At 45.9% G+C, this 25,459-nt stretch overlaps 1 protein-coding gene and 1 long non-coding RNA gene across 5 annotated transcripts in view; one reads left to right on the top strand and one right to left on the bottom strand.

The window, feature by feature from the left end:
• Positions 1-1,580: 1,580 nt before the first annotated feature.
• Positions 1,581-6,043, top strand: LOC125106224 (uncharacterized). 3 transcript variants are annotated; one of them, XR_007129280.1, is made up of 5 exons: positions 1,581-1,732; positions 2,266-2,482; positions 4,703-4,854; positions 5,254-5,377; positions 5,785-6,043. It is a non-coding gene; the product is annotated as an uncharacterized LOC125106224 (long non-coding RNA). The 3 variants fall into 3 exon arrangements; XR_007129279.1 differs by lacking the exon at positions 4,703-4,854; XR_007129278.1 differs by having other exon boundaries at positions 4,703-5,377.
• Positions 6,044-8,271: 2,228 nt separating this feature from the next.
• The window catches only part of CCNY (cyclin Y), a 318,012-nt gene continuing 300,824 nt past the window's right edge, over positions 8,272-25,459 (bottom strand). For both annotated transcript variants that reach the window (XM_047739958.1, XM_047739957.1), the window contains 3 exons: positions 22,165-22,331; positions 13,004-13,166; positions 8,272-9,016 (listed from right to left, as the gene is read on the bottom strand). In XM_047739958.1, the coding sequence (XP_047595914.1) occupies positions 8,900-9,016; positions 13,004-13,166; positions 22,165-22,331 (447 nt within the window). In that variant the 3' untranslated portion in view covers positions 8,272-8,899. The remainder of the gene's footprint in view (positions 9,017-13,003; positions 13,167-22,164; positions 22,332-25,459) is intronic.

Below are 25,459 nucleotides of genomic sequence, written 5' to 3'. Positions count from 1 at the left end.
CCTCCAGGGCACACCCTCTCCTTTCTCACAACCATGGGTACAAGCTGAACAAGATTCTGGGAGAAGGGGAAGGGCGCTGTGTGGGACGGAGGGCACGTCAGAAACCTTCCGAACTGATAGTGTTCTTATGGAGAGGCTCGGCTCGGGAGCCCGGTTTTCTTGCCCATCAAGTGAATAGGTAGGACTTGATGATCTTCTGGGGAGTCCTGTTTTATAATCGTTAACAAGAGGGCTCCGGGCTCCGGAGGGCTGGCAGCACTGCAAGGGCCGCCCTGGCCAGGGCTCGCTCAGGCAGGCACCAGGCAGCCCGAAACACTGACGGTCTGCCTCTCAGTGCAGATCCAACTCCGTACATGGAGTCCACTCACCGATTCTTCCTCCCCTCCCTTGGATCCGGGGACTCAGCATGAACATGGTGAGCACAGATTCTCCACCTCACCCAGAACACGTGTGTCGAGCCGGGCACCTTCTGCTCCAGGTAGAACTGAACTACAGACACGTTTGGGCAGGGGGTGTTTTCTGAAACTCCAGGGGAGAATCTACAGAGCCACACAAATCGGTCATTTGTAGATGGATAGCAGGGAACCTACTTGGCCCTCCTTTCTGAATGGCTCTGTCTACACATTTGATCAATTGTCCCCAGATCTTTTAGGGCTGGAAACAAGGTTTTCTGCCAGGACGGGAGAAAGTTTCCGATCCACCTCTTTGCAGACAGTGTCTAGGGCTTGGTGCCAAACACCTTGATTCTACCCCTCTGATAACTGGAGTAGGAAAGAGGTGCCTAGTGCAGAAGCACCCGACTTGGAAGAGAAACCGAATACTGCCTTTGACCGCATGTCCAACGCACAGATTTCTGCGATCGTCAGGCCCTGGCCACTTGGGGAGGCATCAGGCCCCAGAGGCTCTCCGTGGCCCAGCCTGTGCCGCAGCGGTTCTCAGGTGACACCAGGACCAGGCTGGGCTCTCCACCTCAGCACGGCTGCCGCTCTTCCAGGGTCCTTTCTACACAGAGCAGAGAGCCGCGTCTCTGTGACTCGGCCGGACCGCTGGGTCCAGTTGTCTCCTCTAGGGCCAGACCAACACCTGCTCCATCTTTCAGCTTCGTCACTCAGTCCTCCCAAGTGCGGATCTCACAGGCCCTCCGGGCACAGGGAGAGGCTGAGACCAGTTCCTGGGACGATATTTTATTCCCTCATCCAACCAACAATATTTACAGAACCTAGAAGGGGCATTTTTCTAAGCTCTGGGGACACCTCAGTGAACAAGACAGAATATTCTTGGCTTCAGAGAGCTTATGGGGGCGGTGTGCGGAAGCAAAAAGTTTCTACCCACTCAGGAAGGACTGGTCACACGAGTAACCACAGAACTGGTTTAAAACCCACTCTCACGGGTGATGAGAGCTTCCCAGCAGCAGCCAGGCCAGGCCTGGAGCACCAGTGTCACCGCAGTAGCCACGCCTCTACAGGTCAAGGTCAACCAACCTGGGTGCCCTGGGCACTGAAGCCCCTGAGCCCCACCCCCTCCAGCAGCCTCCAGGAGATCAGCTGTCCCCTGGGCTCCGAGACAGCACCTCACAGCTGTCTGTCCCTCAGCAAGCAGTAAATTCAGCTTCCTGTGACTGAGGCAAGTGGGAGGCTCCGCCTCTGCTGGAGAGAGGACGGCTGACCCCCTACGTGAACAAGCAGGGGCTCTCGCACAACGCCGTGCCATGAAAGAAGACAAGGAGGCTAAGGTGAGTGGTTGGGTGGGAGGTGGGGAGAAGTTCTACTTCAATGAGGGGCCAGCAAGGGCCGACGGGATGACTGAGACATGCACAGTGAGGAAGAACAGGCCACACTAGGACACCCAGTGAAAGTCTGAGGCTGGGCATCATTTTGAGCTAGAAAATGCACCTCAAACTTAAACATGAGAAATCACAAGCACAGAAGAATAAAACCACAGCCCAGCAAGACCCATACACGCCAGGGGAGGAGCCGTTCCTCAAGGGAGGAGACAGGGGTGGCTCTGGGACAAAGCCCCAGGGATCCAATTGTCTAAAGCACTGAAACTGAGACCTGAGGGGTAAAGGGTATCACTGGAGGGCCAAGCAGGAACTCTGAAATAGCAACTCCTAGATTTCTGTGAAATGCCTGTTAACACGCCAGACCCACCATCTGCACAGTAGCTATACTTAGAGCCATAAAAATAACAACCCTTACATTCATGCTTTAGGTATGGCGAAGCTTCATTTAAAAAGCTAAATATTGCAGCTGTCTCTTCTCCCAGGATGCCGCGCATGCAGATGCATGCGACAGGTGAAGCTTGCCTCTTTGGCAGTGTTTCGGGCTGGCGGAGCTGACCTGGATGGCCCGCGGGTTGCTGACTGTGCAAGCCTTTCCAACTTCAGCTCCAACTGGAAAACACGGGAACAGCACCTGCCCCACTGCCACCAGGGAGCTGCTGAGATGAGGAGAAAGCTTAGTAAACTGAAAACACCCAAAATGTAAGCGGGAAGGATGTTTCTGGGGGGAAAAAACATGATGTTCAAGACGGAATGACACTGATCCCACTTCCCAGGTTGATTTCCAAAGCCTGTCACACACACATGTACGTCTCTCCCGAGAGCCATGCCTTCCCAACACCATCCCTCAGAGCACTGAAAGAACATTCTGGAGTGAAATTCCTTTCCTTTCTATTCATCCAGATCCCACACACACCCAGTCCAAGTTCTGCTTCTCTCCTTAAGCCTGCCTCAAGGCTGTCCTGCCTTCTACCTGGGGGAACTCCCCTCCCTCCCTCTAAAGGAGGAGGTCTAGGTTGGGTGTGGACACAGACAGGACAGGGGCAGGAGGCCCGTGGAGACGGGAATAGAAGAGCTCACGGAGCAGTGGCAGCCACACAAGGCTGAAAGTGGGGTGCTGTAGGAGTCACCGGGAGGGCGACCTTTGAGGGCGTCAAAGTCACAGCAGGCCTCTTGGACCTGTGACTATAAGCAGAAGTCTTAAATGAGTGGTGCCAGTTTCTGGGGGAACATGCAGACAGAAATTCCAGCTCAGAGAAAGGTCCTAAACTGGGACAGAACCGGGTGTGCTCAGCGTCCACTGGCCAAAGGGGGGAGTCACAGGGAAGAATGAGGAAGAAGGGACATTTTTCCAGTACCGTGACTTCCCACTCAAGACACAGTGTGTCTCATGTCTTTTTTGTTGCCTGCCTGTGAAGCTCAGTGTTCTCTTTATTTAGGAATCGCACGTGTTGGTTTCCCAGAGCTGCCCCAACACTGCCACACGCTGGGGGGCTTCCATCAGGCAACAAAAACAATTTCCTCACAGTTCTGGAGGCTCAAAGTCTCAAACGAGGCGTCAGCGGGGTCGTGATGTCTCTGAAGACCCCTTCCTTGCCACTTCCAGCCTATCAGCCGGCCTTGCCACCCCTCAGCTTATGGCTGTTTTGCTCCATCCTCTATGTTGTCATTGTCCCTAGGTCTCCCTAGGTCTCGGTCTCCAAACCTCCCTCTCTTTATAAGGGCACAGGTCATAGGGCATTATAAGGGCACAGGTCATAGGGCAATGGCCCATTGTAACCCAGTATGACTTCATCTTACCTAATTACATCTGCAAAGGCCCCATATCCCAGCAAGGTCACATTTGCAGGTTCGGGATTGGCATGACTTCAGGGGTGGGGGTGGGAGGCTCTAGCACATTTCTTGATAGGTTTTCTTCCCTGATGAGGACAGCGAAAGGCCATATGGCAGGGGGGTTAAAAATAAGCTCTGGAGTCAGGCTTTCTGGCTCTACAACTCTCTGACCGTGGGCCCAAAGCAAGGTTCTAACCTCTGCAAGGCGACGCTGCCTCATCTGGGAATGATAATGGCAGCTACCCTGAAACCCAGTGAGTAGTAAATGAATTCAGGTATGCTAGATACACTGCAAACGCGTCCTGTTTCTGTTCTCAGGTAGGTTGTAACTGGACACCGCTTCGAATGGCACCTCCTCTCCACTGTGTTCTCTAATTGGTTACTGCTGGTGATTAGGGAAACTATGGCTTCTGTACAGTGATCTCCTAACTGCCATCCTACTAAATTCTGATTCTTTTCCAGTGGTTTCTCCTCCATTTCCTTGGTAGCCATCACATCAGCTTTAAGGTCCCCTCCGGCCCAATACCGGCACGTGACACTAAAGGACAGTGGAACTCCATGCATGTCTGCAGGGAGAAATGTTACAGAAGCCCCTCACATACATGTCCACGACCAGAGATGGGTTTAGACGTTCTGCCTCATGCTCACGACAGGATGAAATGTGTGTATTTTCTTTATTGTCACGTCGTTTGATCCAGTGGGCGGAGTCAGTTTTCAGTCCCAATGGACTCCCACCATGTACAATGCCTGGTAGACAGTACAGGGCTTGTACTCCTAACCTTGTAAGCAGCTCCTCTGCATTCAAAACGCCTGACACAGGGAAGGAAGGCAGGCGCTGCTCGGGGAGAACCCTATCTCATGACTTTGCTAGTTGTTCTTTTTCCAGATCTAATCAATGAAGGGCCCAGAATTATTCTGGAATGCCACTCTTTCAGCCTGCATTTAAAATAACTTAGTTATGTGAACAAAGTTCTCAAAGACCTCTACCTAAATTAAGCCACTAAAAGACATAGGAAAGCTTACAGAGACCTGTAAAATCTGAACGCCATCCCGTCAGATAACTTCTGAGCTCATTTCTTACTGTCGTAGGTTCTTCCAGAGGCCTTCGGCAAAGCCTACAATGGACAGCCCAGTGGCCAGGACAGATCCGCACCTGAGTGCTTGTGGCCCAGAGCGGCACGACGCAGACACACAGTGTCCTCCAAAGACTTTCAATTGAGAGACAACCAAGAGCAGACCATGTCAGTGCTGGTCACGGAACTCTTGAAGCTTCTAACGGAAAGGGACTCTGTATTCCTTTAGCAGCTTCACAAATAGAAACTTGATAAGAAAATCAAACAGGAACACTGGAAACGAAGTCCCCTGAATTGGTCAGGTCCACAACCCATCACCTATTTTGTGACTGCAAGCACACTTCTACAACTCCCTCCTTTGTACTGAGGCGGGGGGCTGGGGGGGGGCATTTGTTTTTAGATGGAATAGCTCTAGTAAGGCTCTGCATTAACAGCAAATCATGACCTTAATGAAGTTGCGTGTAGTGTTTTCCTTGCAATCCATATAGTTTAAAAAATCAATCTCAAGCCTCCTTTTCCCGTTTCAGCTTGAGGGCATGTTTCTGATCTCTTCTCTTTTTCCACAAGGTTATGGGCTCTCTCTGGCTGGCCTCTCAAACGACAATCCATGCTTCTAAGATCCACCCAACAAAGTCTTGAAATGTTGACTCCAATGAAGTTAAAGGAGATCAAGTTATTGAAATAAAATAAGGTATCAATATAAAGTGACAATATAAAAGTATCCACATAAAATGCTCTGAGAGGTCTCTCTCATGCAACATCTTAATAAGAGGTGTTGAGTATTCCTGTGAATTGCTCAAGATTCAAATGGAATAAGAACACCTTACATTGCTCTTGCAAAGAAGTGGTTCGCACTCAAACAGCCATAAAAACCTGTGGAATTTTATCTCAATACGGTATTCAAAAAAATGCAGCAGGAAGGCACTATTTGTTCTATGTATTTATTTATTTAACACTTATTAAGTACCTACAACGAACCAGGAATTATATTTTATTGTTTAAAAAATTCAAAGCTGTAAAATATGGCCCCAGGTGAGAGATTACCAAAAGCAGCCGGATAGGATCAAAATTGCTCACTCCCAAAATTCTGCTTTGCAGTTCTGCTGAGGATCAAAATCCCCAGAACCAAGGGAAACCCCAAGATGGAGTTGCCCCTGCCAAAGACCAAGAGAAGGAAGTCGGGAGAGCCAGCCCAGGAGAAGAGCCGGACGACGGGCATGAGGCTCTGACACCGGCCTCACCTAGTGCGTTAAGGCATCAGAGCACATCTTGGATCTTGGCAGGATCTCCCACCTTGCCCTCTAATTTGGTTCTAAATCCCTGACTTCTTTCCCTTTTCCCAGTTGGGGGGGGGGGAGTAAAACAATAAAAAAATTTCACTGGGATATATACTTATTGTCCCAATGACTTTATTCGTTGTTTAAGTCTAATCTAAAATTAAAGTCAACAAAATGCGTTGTTTTCTTCATCCTCCATTAATGAGAACTGTCCATTCAAAAACTACACTAAGACAATGTCATCCCAAATAGCAATCCAGCTTTAACTGTAGGGCATTGAATCACCTTGCAAACAAATTACAGTCACTGTGATTTACCAATGGTACTGTACTGGGTGTTCTTGGGGTTTCTTTTTGGCAAACTTAGAACAAACCAGAGAACAAGATTTAAGTCTTCATCATCATGTAGAAAAATAAAATAAACAAACCTAAAGTATCTACCTATGTGTCAAGTGATTCATACTGCAAAACTAAAATCTACACTTACAGCAGAGTTTTAAAAATCCTCAGTGCAAGAAACATAACCAATTAATACAGATCAATACTTATTAATGAATATGGGAAATTTCCCTATACAGAGGTAGAGTCCAGTGCACAAGGCTAAAACAATATTCAATAGTCTAAACAAGACTGAGTCAGGTTTTACGGAATCCACTTCAAATTTTAAGTTATCAGACTGTATGTACATACATACAATAAATAGACTATACAATTTTTTAAAGTAGTTTAATAAACTCCACAAAATAATAGCAGATGCATTGAAATATTTACATAATTCAATTTTCAAATCTCTCTCATTCAAATAAAAGGGATAAAAATAAGCTTTCTGCTTTAAAGGCAGCAGAACCTCTTTCCTGAAATGGATCGGTAAAATAAGATACTTTACATGAGAGGAACTAATTTATGCTTGAGAGGTATTCATATTCAGCTAAGAAAATATGTCCCTTTTTAAGCTATATAGATTAGGGAATATAAAATGATATTTTCTACATTTTTAGATCTCTATTTAAAGTTCTAAATCCGACTCTTACTTGAAGAGAGAAGCTGATTTTGGTACCCATACAGAGTAGATCAACACCATAATAATGGAAAGATAATTAACTTTTCAGATTCTGTTGTCGGCTTTTGAAAGTTTAGGCCAGAAAGACCTTGACAATATTTCTGGTCCAACCAGTTGTTTACACATGATACAAATCTCACTGAAACCTGACTAGTACTTTTGGCCTGGGGATCCTGGGATTTCAACTTTCTGAGTCTCTTCCGTTTCCAAAGTATGTTTCATCAGAAGCAGGCATGTTTGAGGATCAGGTGTAGGACTTTAGGGTACCCAAGACTAATACCCCAAAGTTCTCCACATTCACAGAGGAAGAAGGTGAAACACAGAGCATCTGCTGCCATTCGCCTCGCAGAGACTTGAAAAGGGAGAAAACTTAGAAGCCTGTCATTGTGACCCAAGAAAATACGCAAAAACCCAAAGCATTATATGCTTCATTGACTCAGATTCTCAGACTTAGTATCAAATTTACTCTGATATTCTATCATTAACCCTTTTATTTTACTTGATACAAAAGATTCTCATCTAGCCCACAAGGAAATTAGGGATAATCAGAAAATGAAAAAGTACGGTCATAATTAATGAAGCATAAACCTTCACAGTTTGAATTTTGTGTAACTTCGCTAAGCACCCACAATGAATATGCAAGTTGAGTTTTTTATTCAATTATCCTGTGAAAAATACCTCAGTAAATAGTAACATTTTGCCCTTCAATGATCTTCCCACTGGAATAACCCACCCCCCCTTTTTTTTAAATTTTAGATTTTTAAAAAATTTTTATACAAATAGACTAACTTTGATTTAAAGTAAACATATAAAAGTTGAGAAGAATATTGCTTGCAACAATGGACATGGAAGTAGAGGAATGAGCTGGGCAGGGGGTACAGAGAAATGGCTCCTACTCAGTAACTGCAGGCAGACACCTAGCACTCTAGAAAAAACTTCACCCAGAGGACACCCTCCACTGCACACGGTTTCCTTTAGCCCACAAAATCTGACTGATTTGTAACTACAACTTCAGGTCAGAGAAAAAAAAAAAAACAACTGTGAATAAATTGGAAGGCACAAGCACCCATGTGATCTAGAATTTTCTCGGGGTGAGGAATAGGAGGGAAAGGGATACTTTTGGTTCAGCACTACAGTCAAGTTAATTTTGCCACCGTTGAAGAAAAACTGTATAAAATAAAGGCATACAGAAATATAACAAGCGCATCCCACTTGTGAGGAAGAAAGCTCAGAAGACAGCTCACAGGAATAGTGCAGAGAGAAACAACCAGTACTATTTATTTGGATGTCTGTGCCATGGTGGGTACAAACTATATTCTCTGCTCTGTGGAACCAAAACCAAAACAGAAACAAAACCAAAACAAAAATTCCCCCAAATCCCAAAAAAGCAGCTAGAAGGAATGCAAGAAGTCTTATAGAACATACTGATCCAGATGGAGGTGGATAAGCGCACACTCTTGTCTTTAATGCACATCCGACTTTGTTACCTACTGCTGGGTTTTTCCATCATATTCATCTACTGACCAGACGGGTACTTAAGAAATGGCCGAGCCATTTCACCTTTTCCCTGCCTCTACACGACTTCCCTTTCCCTTTGTTTCCTTCTCCAGGATTAGAGTCTTTTTCCTCCTTGAGGGAAGTGCTGTTAATGACGATGGGGAAGGGCATGAAACGGGATTTCCAGAATACTGATTCGCTTCCCTGGAGGCCTTGCTGCATGTGGGCCACACAGCTTGGAGGCGGTCATCAAGGCAGCCTGACAGAGCTATGAATTAAAAAAGAAAAGGAAAGGAAAACAAAAACCACCCCAAGTCTGTCTTTTCTCAAACTAAAGGAGAAACAGAGGGATGGTGCGGCCTCCAGCGGGGCCCCCACGGTTAGGAGATGATGGCCGGGGACCACCTGGGCAGAGTCAGATTGTCAGCACTCGCTGACCGCTTCCTCGTGGGTCGACGCAGGTCCTTGTACTTGTCCTCGCAGAGGCGAGAGATGGCCTGAGGGGCAAAAAAGAGACAATTCAGGTCAGGGCCAGCCTCTAAGTGCTCTCCACGCCCTCACTCATCGGACACCAGCCACTGCCGGGTACCAGCATGGTTCCAGGTGCTGAGGACACGTGGGGACAACACTGACAAGAGTTCCTACCCCGTGCAGTTTTCACGCTGTGGCCCAGAGCTGTGCCGCTCACAATGGGGGCCACAAAGGAAGTACAGATGCAGGCCCCGTCTCCAAAGTGCTTACGGTCTGAGAAAATCATCACAAAATGTTCAACAGTTACAGGACAGTGTAGCCTGGGGCTCAGCTAGACGCAGGTTCGATGCTGGCTAACCACTCGGCAGGAGTGGGACCCGGGCCTGTGCCTAAGTGCCGCATCCTCATCTGCAAAAGGGGCAAGGAGCACCCACCCACCTTGTGCAGCGGTAGTAACGCACCACAGTTTCGTGCTGGGCCACACTGGGAGTCAGAGCCGCTGACCGAGTGTCTGAGTCAATTCTAGCCAACCAATGAAGAAAGGAACCAGGAGGCGCCAATGTAGCAAGGACAATCCACACTGCCCTCATTTTCTTGATGAAGACAGTGAGACTCTGGGGGGAGACCCTCAGCCAAGAGCAAGGCTCAGCCTTTCCTGGGGGTCAGAGCCCAGTCACAGCTCTTTCAGGGTTACTCCTGGGTGCAGGTTGAGAGCACATCAATGACAAAGTGGGAGCCAGCTCACATCACCCCAGATGTCTTGTCCTGGTCACATTCACCTTTCTTTCTGTCAAAATAACCCAGGAGTGGGGCTGACTTGACTTGTGATGATGCAAACATGAGGTCTTTTAACTTGTATACAGTTCAAGCAATAGGCCAGGGACGAGGCAGGGGCTAGGAAAACACCTGGCAAGAAGTCACCATCAAGGGACAAAGGCACAAAAGCAGCAGACCCTGATCACATCATCATGGCTCTCACTGGAGTGACAACAATAATCATTCCAGCGGCTCCCTTCAGCTAATAATCCTCCCTGCTTCCCCTTCAGCTAACTCTGTGATCTCCTCCCCCACATTTTCCTCCCACCTCACCCACCCCGCTCTGTGGCGGCCACTCCAATCCCCGTCACCTGAGCCTAAGCTGGCTCCCACTGTAGGTTCCGAAGCAGCTCTTCCCTCAGGCTGGAGGTTTCTGCAAAGCTAAGACATCCCACGCTAGAGTCCTCAAGGAACCATGGCGGACTCAGTGAGGCTTCTGGCAATGGCAACCCCTGCCCCACTGCTGCTTTTGCGCTCATCTCCTAACACACTAGTTTATTATTATGTTTAATAAACTAGTATTACGTTTACTGTTTACTGTGTCCTCCCAGCAGAACGTAAACTCCAAAAAGCCAGCTTTGTTCACGATGGTGTCTGGTAACCAGTGCCTGGGATCAGGGGACCCTAAGTAAACAGGTGCCAAATGGATGTGTAAGCGCCGACCAAGACGAGCGCGCAACAGGGGCATGCGCCTATCAGGCTATGGTCGAAGGACTGGGAACAGGGTGCTGACAACTGATTCTCATTTATTTTCCGAAACCCATAACTGCACTTGGAACTGCAACTTCGGTGGCAGCTGGGAGCAGGGATTAGAAGAGAGAAACAGGAGTTGAGGACGTCTTCCTCCAAATGACAGATGAATGAGGGCAGGAGATGGCCTAGAACACTGGGAATTCCCCATGTGAAACACATTTCACACACATAATGCAGGTGACACACTTTAAGAGAAAATCAGATCCCTCACAGACATGAGAGCAACGATTTTTGAAAGTAAATTATTTTCGTTTATTTAAACTCTCTGAGACTACTGTGTGTGGTTTCTCAGCTTATGAACAGTACACAGGTCTGAATGGAATATCATAATGATGAAAGAGCAATGTACGATCTTATTCTAGATTTCACGATGTAAACTCTGAGCTTTCACACCCATCTCCCATATGCATACAGAGATACTAACTTATGTCAAAGAGAAATGACCAGGCTAATGAAAAGACCACTTTGCCTTGGTTCCTGGTGCACGCCAGCCTCCACACTCTACCTTGCACTTATCAAATCAGCCATGTGTACTGTGCCCAAGCAGTACAGAGCTTCAGGTAAAGGCCACTTCGAGTACATCTCACTCCCCCTTGCTTTCCACAATGGGGTTCAAGTTTGCTAACCAAATGGACTAAGAGGGATGCTGGGGTCTGGAGAATAATGAAATCCCATTCCTTAAAAATTATTTCAAAGGGATGCCAAGTGCTTTTCCAGACAGAAGCACTATCCTCCCACAGAGGAGCGTCTCAGGAAGCTCCGATTCTCGGGAGGAGGGAGAACACTCTTGTCAGGACTATGGGTCTTCGTCAGCCCAGTGAGCCCATGGAGCACTGGTGTGACAGCCCCAGGAGTAGGCGAGCACCCCCTCTTCCCACTCAACCCACCAGAGTTAACAGCCCTGTGTCAGCCAGCCTGTGTACCCGCAGTGCAGCTGACCCGCAACACCGGGACGCTCTCCCTCGGAGAGCCACAGAGCCGCAGACGAAGGGGCTGTATACAGGAGCTCCACGCCCGTCCCCTCGGCAGGACAACAGCCACTGGGCATGAGGGCTTCCGGGGCCTGCCGCTAGGGCTCAAACACAGCGCCTGCTCACTGTGAAATTGAATCCTATTTCACGTGTGTACCCGTGAGAGTCTGACAATACTTGTCTGGTTTTCCATTTCTTGCTCAAGAGAAATGGGAGATTTAACTGAGCAGCTGCTTCCTAACAGCCAGCACACAATTATAGTAAAGTGGCTGAGTTCGGAAAACCTCCCTGGGCTTTTATTTTAAACACTGTGCGCCATATCCAGTCTGTTCCACAGTTTTACTGAGTTTCTTCTTGGGATTGGCATACTATGTACTTTTTTACAATTTTATTTAAAATCTTGGCTTGTTTAAGCTTGCGAACCATAATAACCTCTTCCCCTGTATTTCTAGACTTTGTTTCGTTCACAGCTATTAACTCTGTTAGACCAGCATGCTAGCCACCCTGACCCTGTACCGAATCAGGGGATAACGTGTCACTCAGATCGGACAATAGGGCAGGCAGCACAGACCTCCTGGGTCTCACCAAGCTTGGGACATGACTATACCATCTACTGCTTTGATCAAAGGGTCTATGGGATGCGACCACAACAGTGCCTGGGGATGAAGGTACAGAGAGCCTGGGCACCCCTTCTCTGGAGGAAGGGGTTCCACCAGTGATCCTCCTGGTCACCCCACCACTTTTCATCCAGTCACCAAGTCAGATGGGAAGTGCTAGGTGCAAATATGAAGCTGAGCTATGTACACAAGTCATGAGCACAGAAGGTACACAGCTTAACACTGATGACCCCAAATCCAGACCAAGACCCATGGGGCTAGCCCCAGCTCTAACTGGGCTGTGGAGAATAAAAAATAAAAAGCAGAATATACAAACTGAGGGTTGCTGGGTGGTGGGGGAGGAGGAACAGGGTGGCTGGATCATGGACACTGGGGAGGGTATGTGCTATGGTGAGTGCTGCGAACTGTGTAAGCCTGACGATTCACAGACCCATACCCCTAAGCAAATAATACTTATATGTTAATAAAAAAAAAATAAAAAAGCAGAATATAACTTTTTGGGATTCCCAATCATTAGGGTCGTCTGGTATCTTTTTCCTTATAATAGTGCATGTCGAGAAATACTTTTTTCTGAGCATATCTTTTTAAAAACCAGGTCTTTTTTTTTTTTTTTTAAACATTTGAAGAATAGAAATGATGCACATTAAATAAAAACTGATATTTAGAAGGTTATTAAAACTATGATTGGATGAATTATAACCAACTAAATGACCTCACCAACTCTAAATCCAGGGTAACCTGTATTTCCTAACAACACGCAGTGGGAGAAATTAGCACAGTGACCTCCCACTTCCGGGAGACCCAGATGAGGCTTCTGCAATAGGGCTTCAAAAACTAGTATGTGAAAGCCTCTTACCTCAAGCTTGTGAGCCCTCTCCCTGCTCAGGGGCTCCAAGGGAAAGCTCAGGTTGTTTGCTTCTGCCAGAGAACGAAGATCAAAATAATACTTGGCATAAACACTGGAAGGAACGTTGATGTTGAACTGCAGCAATTCCAGAAACTGTCGCTCCAGCTCATTCCTGCAAGCAAAGACAGCAAGAGCCCACGTTTAGCTGAGCTACCGGGCTGTGTGGCCCACCACGGCAAGGTGCCAGAGACCAGACTCGAGGAAACTGCGACCTCCAGAGAGGAAAGCCATCCAAGTAACTGCCTGGCTGGACACCAGAGTTGCAGTTTAGCCACCAAGTAGGTATTAAAAGCCAAATGATCAAGTGCCCAGAAGGATGAGGCCTGATTAGCCGGGGGGACAACCAGCAAGTGCTGGAGGGTGATACGTCTCCAGGAGACCCAACCGCACGCACAGCAGCTCTGGCTGCAAACCCCAGCACGATCCACCGAACATGGGGCAGATGAAGCAGTCGAGAGCAGCCAAGTGGAGTCTGGCAAGGGGCCAAGACAGGGGCCCAGGGGAAAAGCCTCTGTTACCCCTAGAGGCCTGTTTTTCCTCAGTGGCCCTTCCCTGGGAGAAGAGTGGGAGAAGAGTGGAGGAAGTGCGGTAGGGGCCTCCCAGGCAAAGCGGGGTGTGGGAGAATGAATCACAGCCCTGGACTCACAGAAAAGGAACCCACCAACTCTGAAGAATGAGAGCAGTAAGGCCCACACCTGAGCACGTGTCTAGTCCCGCGGAGGGCCTGTCAACATGGACTGAGGAGCCCACCCCAGGGCCTGGTTCAGCAGGGCTGGGGTTGGCCTAAGAACATGTCTTTCTAACAAGCTCCCTTGGGATGATGACATGGCTGGTCTCAGCCCAAACTTCTAGAACCACTCACCCCCAGACACTGGTCAGTAAAGGAGCCAACACAGGTATTAAGATCCAACTGGCCAACCCATTTATAGTTTGATGGAAATGAATGATGGGTAGCCAGAATAAATTTTAAAACTTCTATTTGGAGACCTTCCCCATGTCGATTATCTTTTAGATCAGGTTCATTTCTTGACAGTACCTGGAGGGAGAAAAGTCCTCAGCGATGGCTCAGTTTGTTGAGCACTAGTCCCAGGTCGGGCACGCACTTTCAGCATCGTCTCCCCCTCGAAGCACCCTGTGCTCCCAAGCACACTACACAGCCCTCAATTTCTGTCCTTTATCAGACTCCACCGCAAGTGTCACCTTAACTCAGTGTTCCTGCCTGTATCCTCCTAGCCAGAAACCAGGCCACCTGGCCCCATCACAGTACCTGATATACAGCTAGTGTTCAATAATTACCCTTACTGAATGGAGCAGACCAAGCTCGGCTTCGGTGGAGGGATGGAGGAAGGCTTCCCAGAGAAGTAAGAGATGAACTGAGTGTGGAAACACAGAGCTCTAGCGGAGAGGAACAAGGGTTGGGGCAGGGGATTTCTGGCAGGAGACCTGATCACCATCTCCTATAAATGAATCTGAAGGCTGACAAATCCTGCCCAAGTGCTAGGCCTCACCCCAACTATCCCAGACCCCTCTCCATGGGCTCCACTGAACACCGAGCCCCAAGTTCCAGATTCCAGATGCAGGCACCTGATGTTTTGTAGCCTCAGACTAACTCAGCACCATCCTGTCCCCATGGTGTACCTGAGAACTTGTCTGTCCACCCCCGGTGAGTCACCTCACTAAGCCATCAGAGACAGAAAGGACTCTGTCCCAGTCTTGTGCTGCTGTGACAGCAAGGGACAGGAGCACCGAGGTGGTGGGGAAGGCAGGCTGGGATCTGAGCAAGACTGGTCAGACAGAGAAGGTACTGGGCGAATGGGAGTTGGTACAGAAGGTTCGTGGTCCTCAGTCGGGAGGACTGAGAAATCACATTCAGGTCTTTTCATCAGAGAAACACCATGATTTGTCGTTTCTATACAGTCTAGTGAATGGAGGTGACCTCCAAATGGGCATATCGTGCTAAATTTTAGTCTTTTAAAGAGTCTAAATTACTTTGACTTATTTAGGATAATTTTTACTTTAAATAAGTTTTATTTATGCTTCCTTTAAATGAAATTTAACAAGAGATCATCCTGCAAAATATTAGAACTCAGCTAAGATTTTAATGAAACAAGAGTTAAAAATACTGCTAAGGCCAGAGGTGCCAAAACAAATGGGCTAGAAGGCGCTCTCCCTGGGGGACTGTGGGACGGCCCGGGGAAAGACTGCCGACTGGTGGCCAAAGGCGCCACTGCAGCTCTTACTCTCTGGAGGCTAAGAAAAACTCTCCTTTTTCCGACAGCTAGTCTGTTACTCCTGGCCCAGAGGGTAGCAAGGTAGCAGTGACTCTTGTTGAGGGGATACTCTCTGACTAAAATCAAGAGGAATCTCTTTCTGAACAAGGGGGCATTTTCCTCAAGGTTCCTTGGGAAAAAATAGTCTTTCTTCGGGGGTTTCTTTTTTAAGCTCTGAGGGAAATATGGGCCTTAGAGCTGCTGTGCTTTCTAACTAAGGCAAGATTTAGCAAACAAAAGTAATTCCCGAAGTCTGAATTCCCAAACTGCAGTGGGACAGCTTCCAGGGACATGTGACAGCTTGCTACATGACAAATCACAAGAAACTCTCCTTACTCCATTTTAGAGGCCCCTTCACAAGTTGTGAATTGTGCTAATTCAGCTGGGTTTCTTTACAGTTTTGATTTAATATAACATGTATTTCTGAATATATTTGTTTACAGATTTGAGTTTAGTTCTTATAAATTTTTAATCAGAACGATTTTCTCATGACTATGCTGTTGAGGGCAGTAATTCCATCAAGCCTGTTCTCTCTGTTGTTTTTATCATCTAAACATTTACCATCTATCTGCTTTTCTAGAAAAATGGGTTCACTTTACAAAACCAGCCACTAACAGCCTAGCAATCCCACTTCTGGGCACAGACACAAAGAACTGGAAGCAGGGACTCCAGGAGAGATCCGTGCACCCGTGCTCCTGGCAGCGCTATTCACAGCAGCCAAGGGGCAGAAGCAGTACAAGTATCCAGGTGTCCAGCAATGGGTGAATGGATAAACAAAACAGAGTATGTACAAGGACTGTAATATTTTTTACCTTAAAAAGGAAGAAAATTCCAGTATGTGCTGCTACACAGATGACCCCTGAGGACACCATGCTAAGTAAAATAAGCCAGTCACAAAGAGACAATACTGGGCAAGTTCGCTTCTGTGAGGCATCCAGGGTAGTGACATTCAGAGACAAAGCAGAACGATGGCCAGGGGGAGGGGAATGTGGGGACCTATTATTTACTGGACACACAGTTTCTGGTTGGTGATCGTTGCACAACAATGTGAATGCACTTAATGCCACATAACTGTACACTTAAAAATGGCTAAAATAGTCAATTTTATGCCATGCATATTTTACCACAATTAAAACTGAAAACCAAAGACCAGGCACCCTACACCATGGAGGGTGGGAGGTTTTTGCTGCATCTTTCTGCTATGCAGCACTGAAACCAGTCTCTTGGAGCCTTCCCATTGAGATCGGGAACACAAAAAGGATGCCCACTCTATCCACTGTTGTCCAACATAGTACTAGAAGTCCTAGCAACAGCAATCAGACAACAAAAAGAAATAAAAGGTATTCAGATTGGCAAAGAAGAAGCCAAACTCTCTCTCTTCACAGATGACGTGATACTTTATATGGAAAACCCAAAAGACTCCACCTCCAAACTCCTAGAACTCATAGAGCAATTCAGTAACGTGGCAGGATACAAAACTGATGCAAAGAAAGCAGCTGCTTTATTATACACTAACAATGAAACTGTAGAAAGGGAAAATTAGAGAATTGATTCCATTTTTATAATAGCTCCAAAAACCGTAAGATACCTTGGAATAAACCTAACCAATGAGGTAAAAGATCTATACTCGAGGAACTACAGAACACTCATGAAAGAAACTAAAGAAGACACAAAAAGATGGAAAAACAATCCATGCTCTTGGATCGGAAGAATAAACATTGTTAAAATGTCTATGCTGCCCAGAGCAATCTATACTTTCAATGCCATTCCGATCAAAGTATCATTTGGCATTTTTCAAAGTGCTGGAACAAACAATCTAAAATTTGTCTGGAACCAGGAAAGACTCCGAATCACCAAAGAAATGTTGAAAAAGAAAAACAAAGCTGGGGGCATCACGTTGCCTGATTTCTCCTTATTTCAGATCCCTTGTTTATATTTGAAAATGACTCTTCCAAGGTTACTGCAAAACAAAAACAAACCAACCCCAAAGTTTAATTTCTTTTAACAGCATTTTTGCCTGTCAATGTTCATCCTCCCTTTCCCATGCATAGCAACTGTTCATTCTCGAATATTCCACCTTACACAAAAGCTGACATGTGGTGGTGTGACCACTTACTGTTGGCAAGATAGAAAGAAACAAAGACTGGCCCATGGCCCTATCTTGCCGCACAACGTCAGCCTGAATCTGAAGTCTGACTGACTGACGCTGGTGGCCCCAACGGTCTACCTGCAAGTTTCAGTGACACTTGTCTTAAAATGTTCTTCAACCTGCGTTCCCAGCCATTTGCGCACATGATCAGCTGCCTTCCAAGCCAAAACCCCACTGTCTGAAGGTGGAAAGGACTCCAAGTCCAAGTCCTTAACTGTTGGATGATTCTTTAGCTGTAAATGAAACTGGGCTCAGAAACATCAGGAAGGTTACATCAGGACGCTAGGACACAGGCAAGGCCACAAAGAAGGGTGCAGAAGGAGACAGAAGTACAGACACCTGGAAAAAGCCCCAACACGCACATTTTTATAAAGCTTCCCATCTGAAACTTGGGAGTCGTCTCCCCACTAAGGAGCCCCAGGGGAAAGCTTAGGGTGCCTCTGCCAGGAAATGAACACTTGCTACTGACATGAGACTAACACAGTGCCAAGTGCCAGAGCCCCTAGTTTCCAGTGATGTCCCATGCTGCTCCCTCTCCCCAGACAGGGTACTGCGCAGCCATTGGTGCCCCCAAGTTCATATGGTTTGACTGAAAAAGACTGAAATCAAGCACTCATTTTTTAATATTTGAACAGGAAATCTAGGATTCTGTACAGATGCTACAAAAGCCCCTTAACTTAAAGGGGCTTTAAGCTTAAAGCCTTAAACTTAAAGCCCCTCCACAAGCGTGGTTCAGCCACACGACCCCCTGAATGGCTTCTTTAACACATCAAATCTCATTCCTTCTCAATAAAGTTTACTGGATGTGTTAGTTTGCTATTGTAGCAAAATATCCCAAGACTGTCCTTCTGTCTGCTCCCTATAACTTAATCTCTTGTTTAGGACACATCATATTTGACTAAGGTCTATTCTAATGACCTCATTTTTACTTAATTACTTCTTGAAACACCTGATCTCCAAATATGGTTACATGTTGAGGTACTAGGGGTTAGGACTTCACATGTGCATTTGAGGGAGATGCTACTCAGCCCTTGACACTGTATCTTCTAGCCCCTCAAAATTCACATCCACCTCACATGCAGAAAACATTCACCCCCTCCCAACAGCCCAAAAGTCTCAACCCATTCCAGCATCAACTCCAAGTTCAAAAATCTCAACTAAATCAGGTATGGCTGAGACTAGAGGTCTGATTCGTCCTGAGGCAAAATTCCTCTCCAGGTGATAACCTGTGAAGCTTCCTCACTGTGGAAGTTATCTGCTTCTGAAGTACAATGGTCACACAGGCATAGACAGATGTTCCTGTTACAAAAGGGAGAAATCAAAAAGTAGAAAGGGTTCTTAGGTCTCAAGCCAGTCTGAAATCTAGCAAGGCAAATGCATTTGATTTTCAGGCTTGAGAATAATCTTTGGCTGATGCTCTAGCATCCAGCCCAGTGAGAGGGGAGCCCTGCCACTGGGCTCTCTTAGCCAAGGGCAGCAGCCCACATCCTAGCCGAGGGGGAAGCAGCCTCAGCCCTGCCCACTTGCAAACTGCCTCCATGGTCATTTTCCCTTTTTAAGCATAACACGTCAGAGTAGACAGGTCTTCTGGAGAATCCTAAAGTTTGACAGCCTTCCTTCATTTTGTCCTGTCTTGTCCCCTTCAGTTTAAACTGGCAGCACTTCCGCTGGGATGACTGACTGGAACACCAAGCCACACTCGTAATCTCTTGAGCAAATACTGTACAGCCACACCATCACTGTTCTCTCCAGAGCACGCTTTCTCATTTTTTGCAATAGGGATAAGCAGAGGTTGGAAAATTTGAGTTCTTCCAAATCTCCAACATCTGGTCCCTTCTTGCTTAACAACTCCTTCTTCAATTTCTCTCTCCTCAGATTTTATTAGAGGCAGCAAGGAGAAACCAGGCACGGTTTCTAAACACTCTGCTTAGAAATCTCCTCAGCTAAATATTCGAGTTCATTCTCGAATATTCCACCTTACACAAACACTAGAACACAACTTGGCCAAGTTCTTTGCCACTGTGTAACAGGTATTGCCCTTGGTACAGTGCCCAGCAGCATGTTTCTCATTTCTGACACCTCACTCCAGGAGCACCTTTAACAGTCCTATTTCTAGCAATATTCTGTTTGCAGTAAATGTATATCTCTAAGATTGAGAGAAGCTTCCTCTAAAGCTCTCTGCTTTCTGAGTCCTCGTCAGAATCACCTTTCTCAACCATGTCTCTACCAACCAGCTCTTCAAGGTAATCTAGGATTTTTCTAACATGTGCCTCAAAATTCTGGAATCTTCTACCCATTAGCTAGCTGCAATGCCCCCTCCACATCTCTAGGTAACTGTCAGAGCAGCAGCCCACTTGCCAGTATCAAGTCTGTGTCAGCCAGCAGGGGCTGCCATAATACAATACCACAGACTGGGGGTTTAAACAGCATTAACTGATTTTCTCACAATTCTGGAGGCTGGAAGTCCAAGATGGGGGTGCCAGCAGCAATGCATTCTTCTGAAGCCTCTCTCTTGGCCTGCAGATGGCCATCTTCTCTCTGTGTCCTCGCATGGCTGTCCCTCTGCCTGTGTGGTGTCTCAGTCTATTATATTAGGGCCTGCCCTCCTGACCCTGTTTTAAATCAATTACCTCTTTACGACCTTAGCTCCACATACAGATACATTCTGAGGCAGTGGGCCTTAGGCTTCAACACAGGAATTCTCAGAGAACACCATTCGGCCCATAACACTGGCTATCTGCTGCAGCGCTCAGTGGGGCACTGGGCTTCGTGCTGGTCTAACCCTAACAATACACAAATGCTTTCTCCAAGTGTGCCTAAAAACACAACAGCATCAGGGAACAGATTTCTAGATCTGTAACTTTCATTTCTCACTATTCGAACTGACTTGCCCAAGAACACATCAAGTATGTAGGTGCTCCTTCTGGCTCCTCCCTTCCCATTCTTTTGCTCTGGGAGAGAAAGGCAGGCTGCTCACCCTCCCTTACTGAGGTTGCCCCCCGTGTGAAAGACCTGCATGGTGCGGCACACGTCGGATTACCAAGCATCTGCTCTTTTTATCTTCCTCTGAATTGCCCCTGTCCCCTTTGAAACCCTAGGCCTCTATCCCATTCCTGAGCTTAGATGGCATTTAAGCCTCACTCGCCTGAGTGGCTTTCAGTCTCATATTTTTATGGGGCTCCCATATGTACAAAATTAAATTTGTTTTTCTCCTGTTGGTCTTATGTCAATTTAATTATTAGACCTAAAAGAACCTAAAAGGGGGAAAAAGGGAAAATTTTTGTTCCTTACATACATACATCACCAACACAAACAGGAAAAGGCAACCACGATGTCATTCCTACAGCATACAAGTCAGTGTCAAACAGTATCACGGAGTTGACGGAGTAACCCCCCAATAAAGGAAAATGAGTCAGAACTTCTTACTACCTTGCTCTTCTGTGGTCCTGATGACAATTACTTTAGTAGTTGTTTTCACTTTGAAATATAATCAAGACTTTAATTTTTCTTACTATCAAAAACTTCTTTATACTTGTCCTAATTTTTTATAATAAAGAATTAGAGACCCAGGAAGGAGTTTTATAGGTCTACAGCAGAAATAGGCTCCGTAACAAAAGACACAAGAACACAAACTAGAGTGCCTCACAGGGTACCCCCAACATGGGGTCCCATCTAATCAGTAACCAGAGGCAAGGAGGGCCTTAGGCTAGTGAAGAACCCAGGGGGCCCACATGACACCCCCACCAGCAGCCTGCACAGGCACTGTGAGGTTCCCACATTCCCAGGATTACTGGGTCCAGGAACACAGGAGATGGACTGAGACACGGCTGGGAAGCTCCTCCAGACTAAAGCTTCCTCAAGGAAGCTGTAACAAAAAATATTAGAAAAATTTTAGCAAGAAGTGTCAGAAGTACTAAAAACCATATGGAACTGTAGATAGTTTATCCTGATTATTTTCTAAAACAGCTCCTTTGTCCTAAGAGGCTCTAAACCTATTTCCTATATTCCCAGACCCTAGACATCACAGACAATAGGCCTGCAGGTCTCTGGTTAACAATCCTCACCTAAATCTAAGGACTGAACCATCTGAGAAATCCCAAGACTGCCCTGAGAGCTATGGGGATGGACCCCCTTCGCCCCTCAAGCTTATGGCGCCTCCACTGAGCTGAGGCTCTGAGACCAGCTGGGGGAGAACATGCAGCCCTGATGAGACCCATGAGAGGACACGGACAGAATGAGCAACTGAACTTGCGAGTTCTCTCCGAAATGAAACAGAAACATACTATTTTAGCTCTTCTGCTTTTTGGGTAGGCTGCTGCCCACAAAAGACTGGTGTGGGACATTGTTATGAGTCTGCAGTGAGGTACAGAGCCAGAATAGAAGCCATCATAGTCTGGTGACAGCACTAGTCTATACCTTTCTGATGAAGGTAAAGGAATGTCTGTCCACAACATAGTCTCAGTAACTAGTTTCACAAAATCAAAAAGTGTAACCAGTACCTGTTCATGATCCTAACACAGAGTAGTACAGGTGTTTGCATGTAATGTTCCACAGCTGTGTCCTTGTTGTACCCACTCACGAGAGACCTTCAGTCAAATTCATTCCCTCTCTACCACACAGACCATTCAGAGGGACACGGTTCCTTCCCAAACAGTGCCTCCCCTTGTCCCCACGCCAGCACACACACTCACATGTCCTCCACCGTGATGTCTTTCAGGATCTGACAGTAGTCCACATTCCACACAGCCTGGTCATCCCAAACCTTGGAGGCCAGCAGGATCGCCCCTAGAACAATCCGCTTCCAGTTGGCCGGACAGATGTCTATCTCTGCATACGTTAAAAGTCTTTCAAGGTATACCTGGGAAGACATGAAAATGCCAGAGCTAAAGGACTTGACTTGTTTTTGTCCTACATGCTAGCATATATAAATTCTAAAACCGCCTGACTCCATTTTAACAGCAACTTTAAGCAGGGATTTATCCCCTGATCATACCTATTTTTAAAAAGTCAGAGGGCTCAGCTAGTGTGATGGGAAAGGGACACCGTCCATAACTGAACAGTGTGGATGTAGCTGGATCACAAAAGACTGAGGCAAGCACAAACTCCAGATACTACAGGTTAATTTCTCACTCATATCACATCAACCACAATATCAATACAGATTCAACACACAATAGTACAAATTTCAACAACAGTGTCAAAGGAGCAAAGAGATTCTTCTCTATCTCGTAAAGTTCTTATTTTGAGGTAATTATTAATTTACACACAGCCATCGATAAACCTATTTTTTATTATTGTGGTAAAATATACATAACATTTACCATTTAGCCATTTTTAAGTGTACAGTTCTGCAGCAGTAAGTACATGCACATTGTTGTAAAGTCACCGCCCATCTCTGTCCCCAGAGCTTTCTCATCATCCTGAACAACTCCCTGATCCCCTTCCCCCAGCCTTTGGCAACAACCATTCTACTTTGTCTCCATGAATTTGACTACTCTAGGAATCATTCAATATTTGTCTTTTTGTTCTGGCTTTTCTCATTTAGCATGTCCTCAAGGTTCATCAAAGTATGTAGCATATATTAAAATTTCTTTCCCTTTCGAAGCTGAATAATAATCCACTGCCTGTATATATCACATTTTGTTTATCCATTTTTCCATCAATGGACATTTGAGTTGTTTCCACCTTTCGGTTATTGAGAAACTGGTGTACAAGTACCTGTTTGAGTATCTGCTTTTGATTCTTCTGGGTACAGACAGAGAAGGAGAACTGCTGGATCATATAATTCTATGTTTAATTTTTTAAGGAACTACCATACTATTTTTCCATAGTACCTAGGCCACTTAACATTCCCACCAGCAATACATAGGGGTTCAAATTTCTTGATATCCTTGCCAACATCAGTTATTTTGTTTTGTTTTTTTTTTTTAATAATTGTCATCCTAATGTGTGTGAATTAGGTATTTCACTGTGGTTTTGATTTGATTTCTAAATGAAATAATTTTAGCTGAAGGTGGAAAATGAAACCCAGTAACATAAGATTTATAAACTGGCAAAATTTAGCTTGAAGACAGATATCAGAAATACCCACAAAGTGCTTTGCTTACTTTGGGTCACAAGGTAAGAATTTCTCTTGAAGTTTTCCTTCTATTTATCAGCATGTTTTATACTTCTCTGAGCCATAGAATTATTATTTCTATAGTTTATCAAACACATTTTATAAATGTGATGAAGGTAAAGGAATGTCTGGAACTACTGTATCAGAACCTTCTCACACCGTTGGTGGGAATGCAAGTTGGTGCACCCACTTTGGAAAACTGTGTGGAGATTCCTCAAAAAATTAAAAAATAAAGCTACCCTGTGACCCTGCACTTGCACTACTGAGTATTTACCCCAAAGATACAGATGTAGTGAAAAGAAGGGCCATCTGTACCCCAATGTTCACAGCAGCAAAGGCCACAATCACCAAACCGTGGAAGGAGCCAAGATGCCCTTCAACAGACAAATGGATAAAGAAAATATGGTCCGTATATACAATGAAGTATTATGTCTCCATCAGAAAGGATCAATACCCAACTTCTGTATCAACATGGACAGGACTAGAAGAGATTATGCTGAGTGAAATAAGTCAAGCAGAGAGAGTCAATTATCATATAGTTTCACTTACTTATGGAACATAAGGAATAACATGGAGAATATTCAGAGAAGGAGAGGAAAAGTGAATTGGGGGAAATCAGAGGGGGAGACAAACCATGAGAGACTGTGGACTCTGAGAAAAAAACTGAGGGTTTTAGAGGAGAGGGATGGGGTGAGCCTGGTGATGGGTATTAAGGAGGGCATGTATTGCATGGAGCACTGGGTGTGGTGCATAAACAATGAATCTTGGAACACTGAAAAAATAAAACTTAAGAAACAAAATGAATCATATATAAACTTTTAAGAACCTGCTTTCTAAAACAGATAAATCTAGATAGTGTTAAATTTTTTCATAGTTTATAATGTCCATAAAGTCTTAAATATCATATAATTTTTTAAAAGGCATCTGGTGGGGGGCGGGGGCAGAGGATGTTCCTGGTTGGCTCCATCTGTTGAGTGTCCAACTCTGGTTTTGGTTCAGGTTGTGATCTTGAGGTCATGGGATCAAGCCCCATGTCAGGTTCCACACTTGTCCCTCTCCCTCTCCCCATCCCGTCCCCAGCTTGCACTTGCTTGCTCAGTCTCTCTCTAAAATTTAAAAAAAAAAAAATATATATATATATTTTAAGATTTTATTTATTTATCTGACAGACAGAGATCACAAGCAGGCAGAGAGGCAGACAGAGAGAGGAGGAAGCAGGCTCCCTGCTGAGCAGAGAGCTGGATGCGGGGCTCGATCCCCGAACCCTGGGATCATGACCTGAGGTGAAGACAGAGGTTTTAACCCACTGAGACACCCAGGTGCCCCTAAAAAAAAAATCTTAAAAAGGGAAAAAATGTTAACACAAATACACAAATAAAGATAATTATCAGTTAAATATCAATACTCATAAATGAGATGGTAAAGTCCACACCTGTTACGTCACCATGGTCTGGAGAGGAGACTGCACTTTGGGAAATTCTGAAGAAACAGGGCAACTAACCAAATGACTGAGAGAAGTTCACTAAATGACATTAATCTGTCAATAGAAGCACAGGATAATGCCAGAAGCAGACTAAGAATTATATAACACAGGGCCCACAAGATGAGAATAGATACATCAGAAGTGGTGTTAAACCCCTGAACTTAACCCATGGCTCCCTGTGTAACAGAGCAGCGACTATGTGCCAGGCGCGGGGCCCATCACTGGAGACACAGGAGGGAGGTACCAATGGCTCTGGCCGCACAGTGGAAAATGGGCTGGAAAGGAGCACAGCTGATAGGCATGAGAGACTCTGCCGAAGTCGGGATAGGAAGATCAGGGTTTGAACCGGGGACATGACAGGAAAGACTGACAGTCCTATCAGACC

This window comes from Lutra lutra, chromosome 8 (assembly GCF_902655055.1).
Source record: "Lutra lutra chromosome 8, mLutLut1.2, whole genome shotgun sequence".
Taxonomy (NCBI): domain Eukaryota; kingdom Metazoa; phylum Chordata; class Mammalia; order Carnivora; family Mustelidae; genus Lutra; species Lutra lutra.
This window is presented reverse-complemented; position numbering and strand designations above follow the sequence as displayed.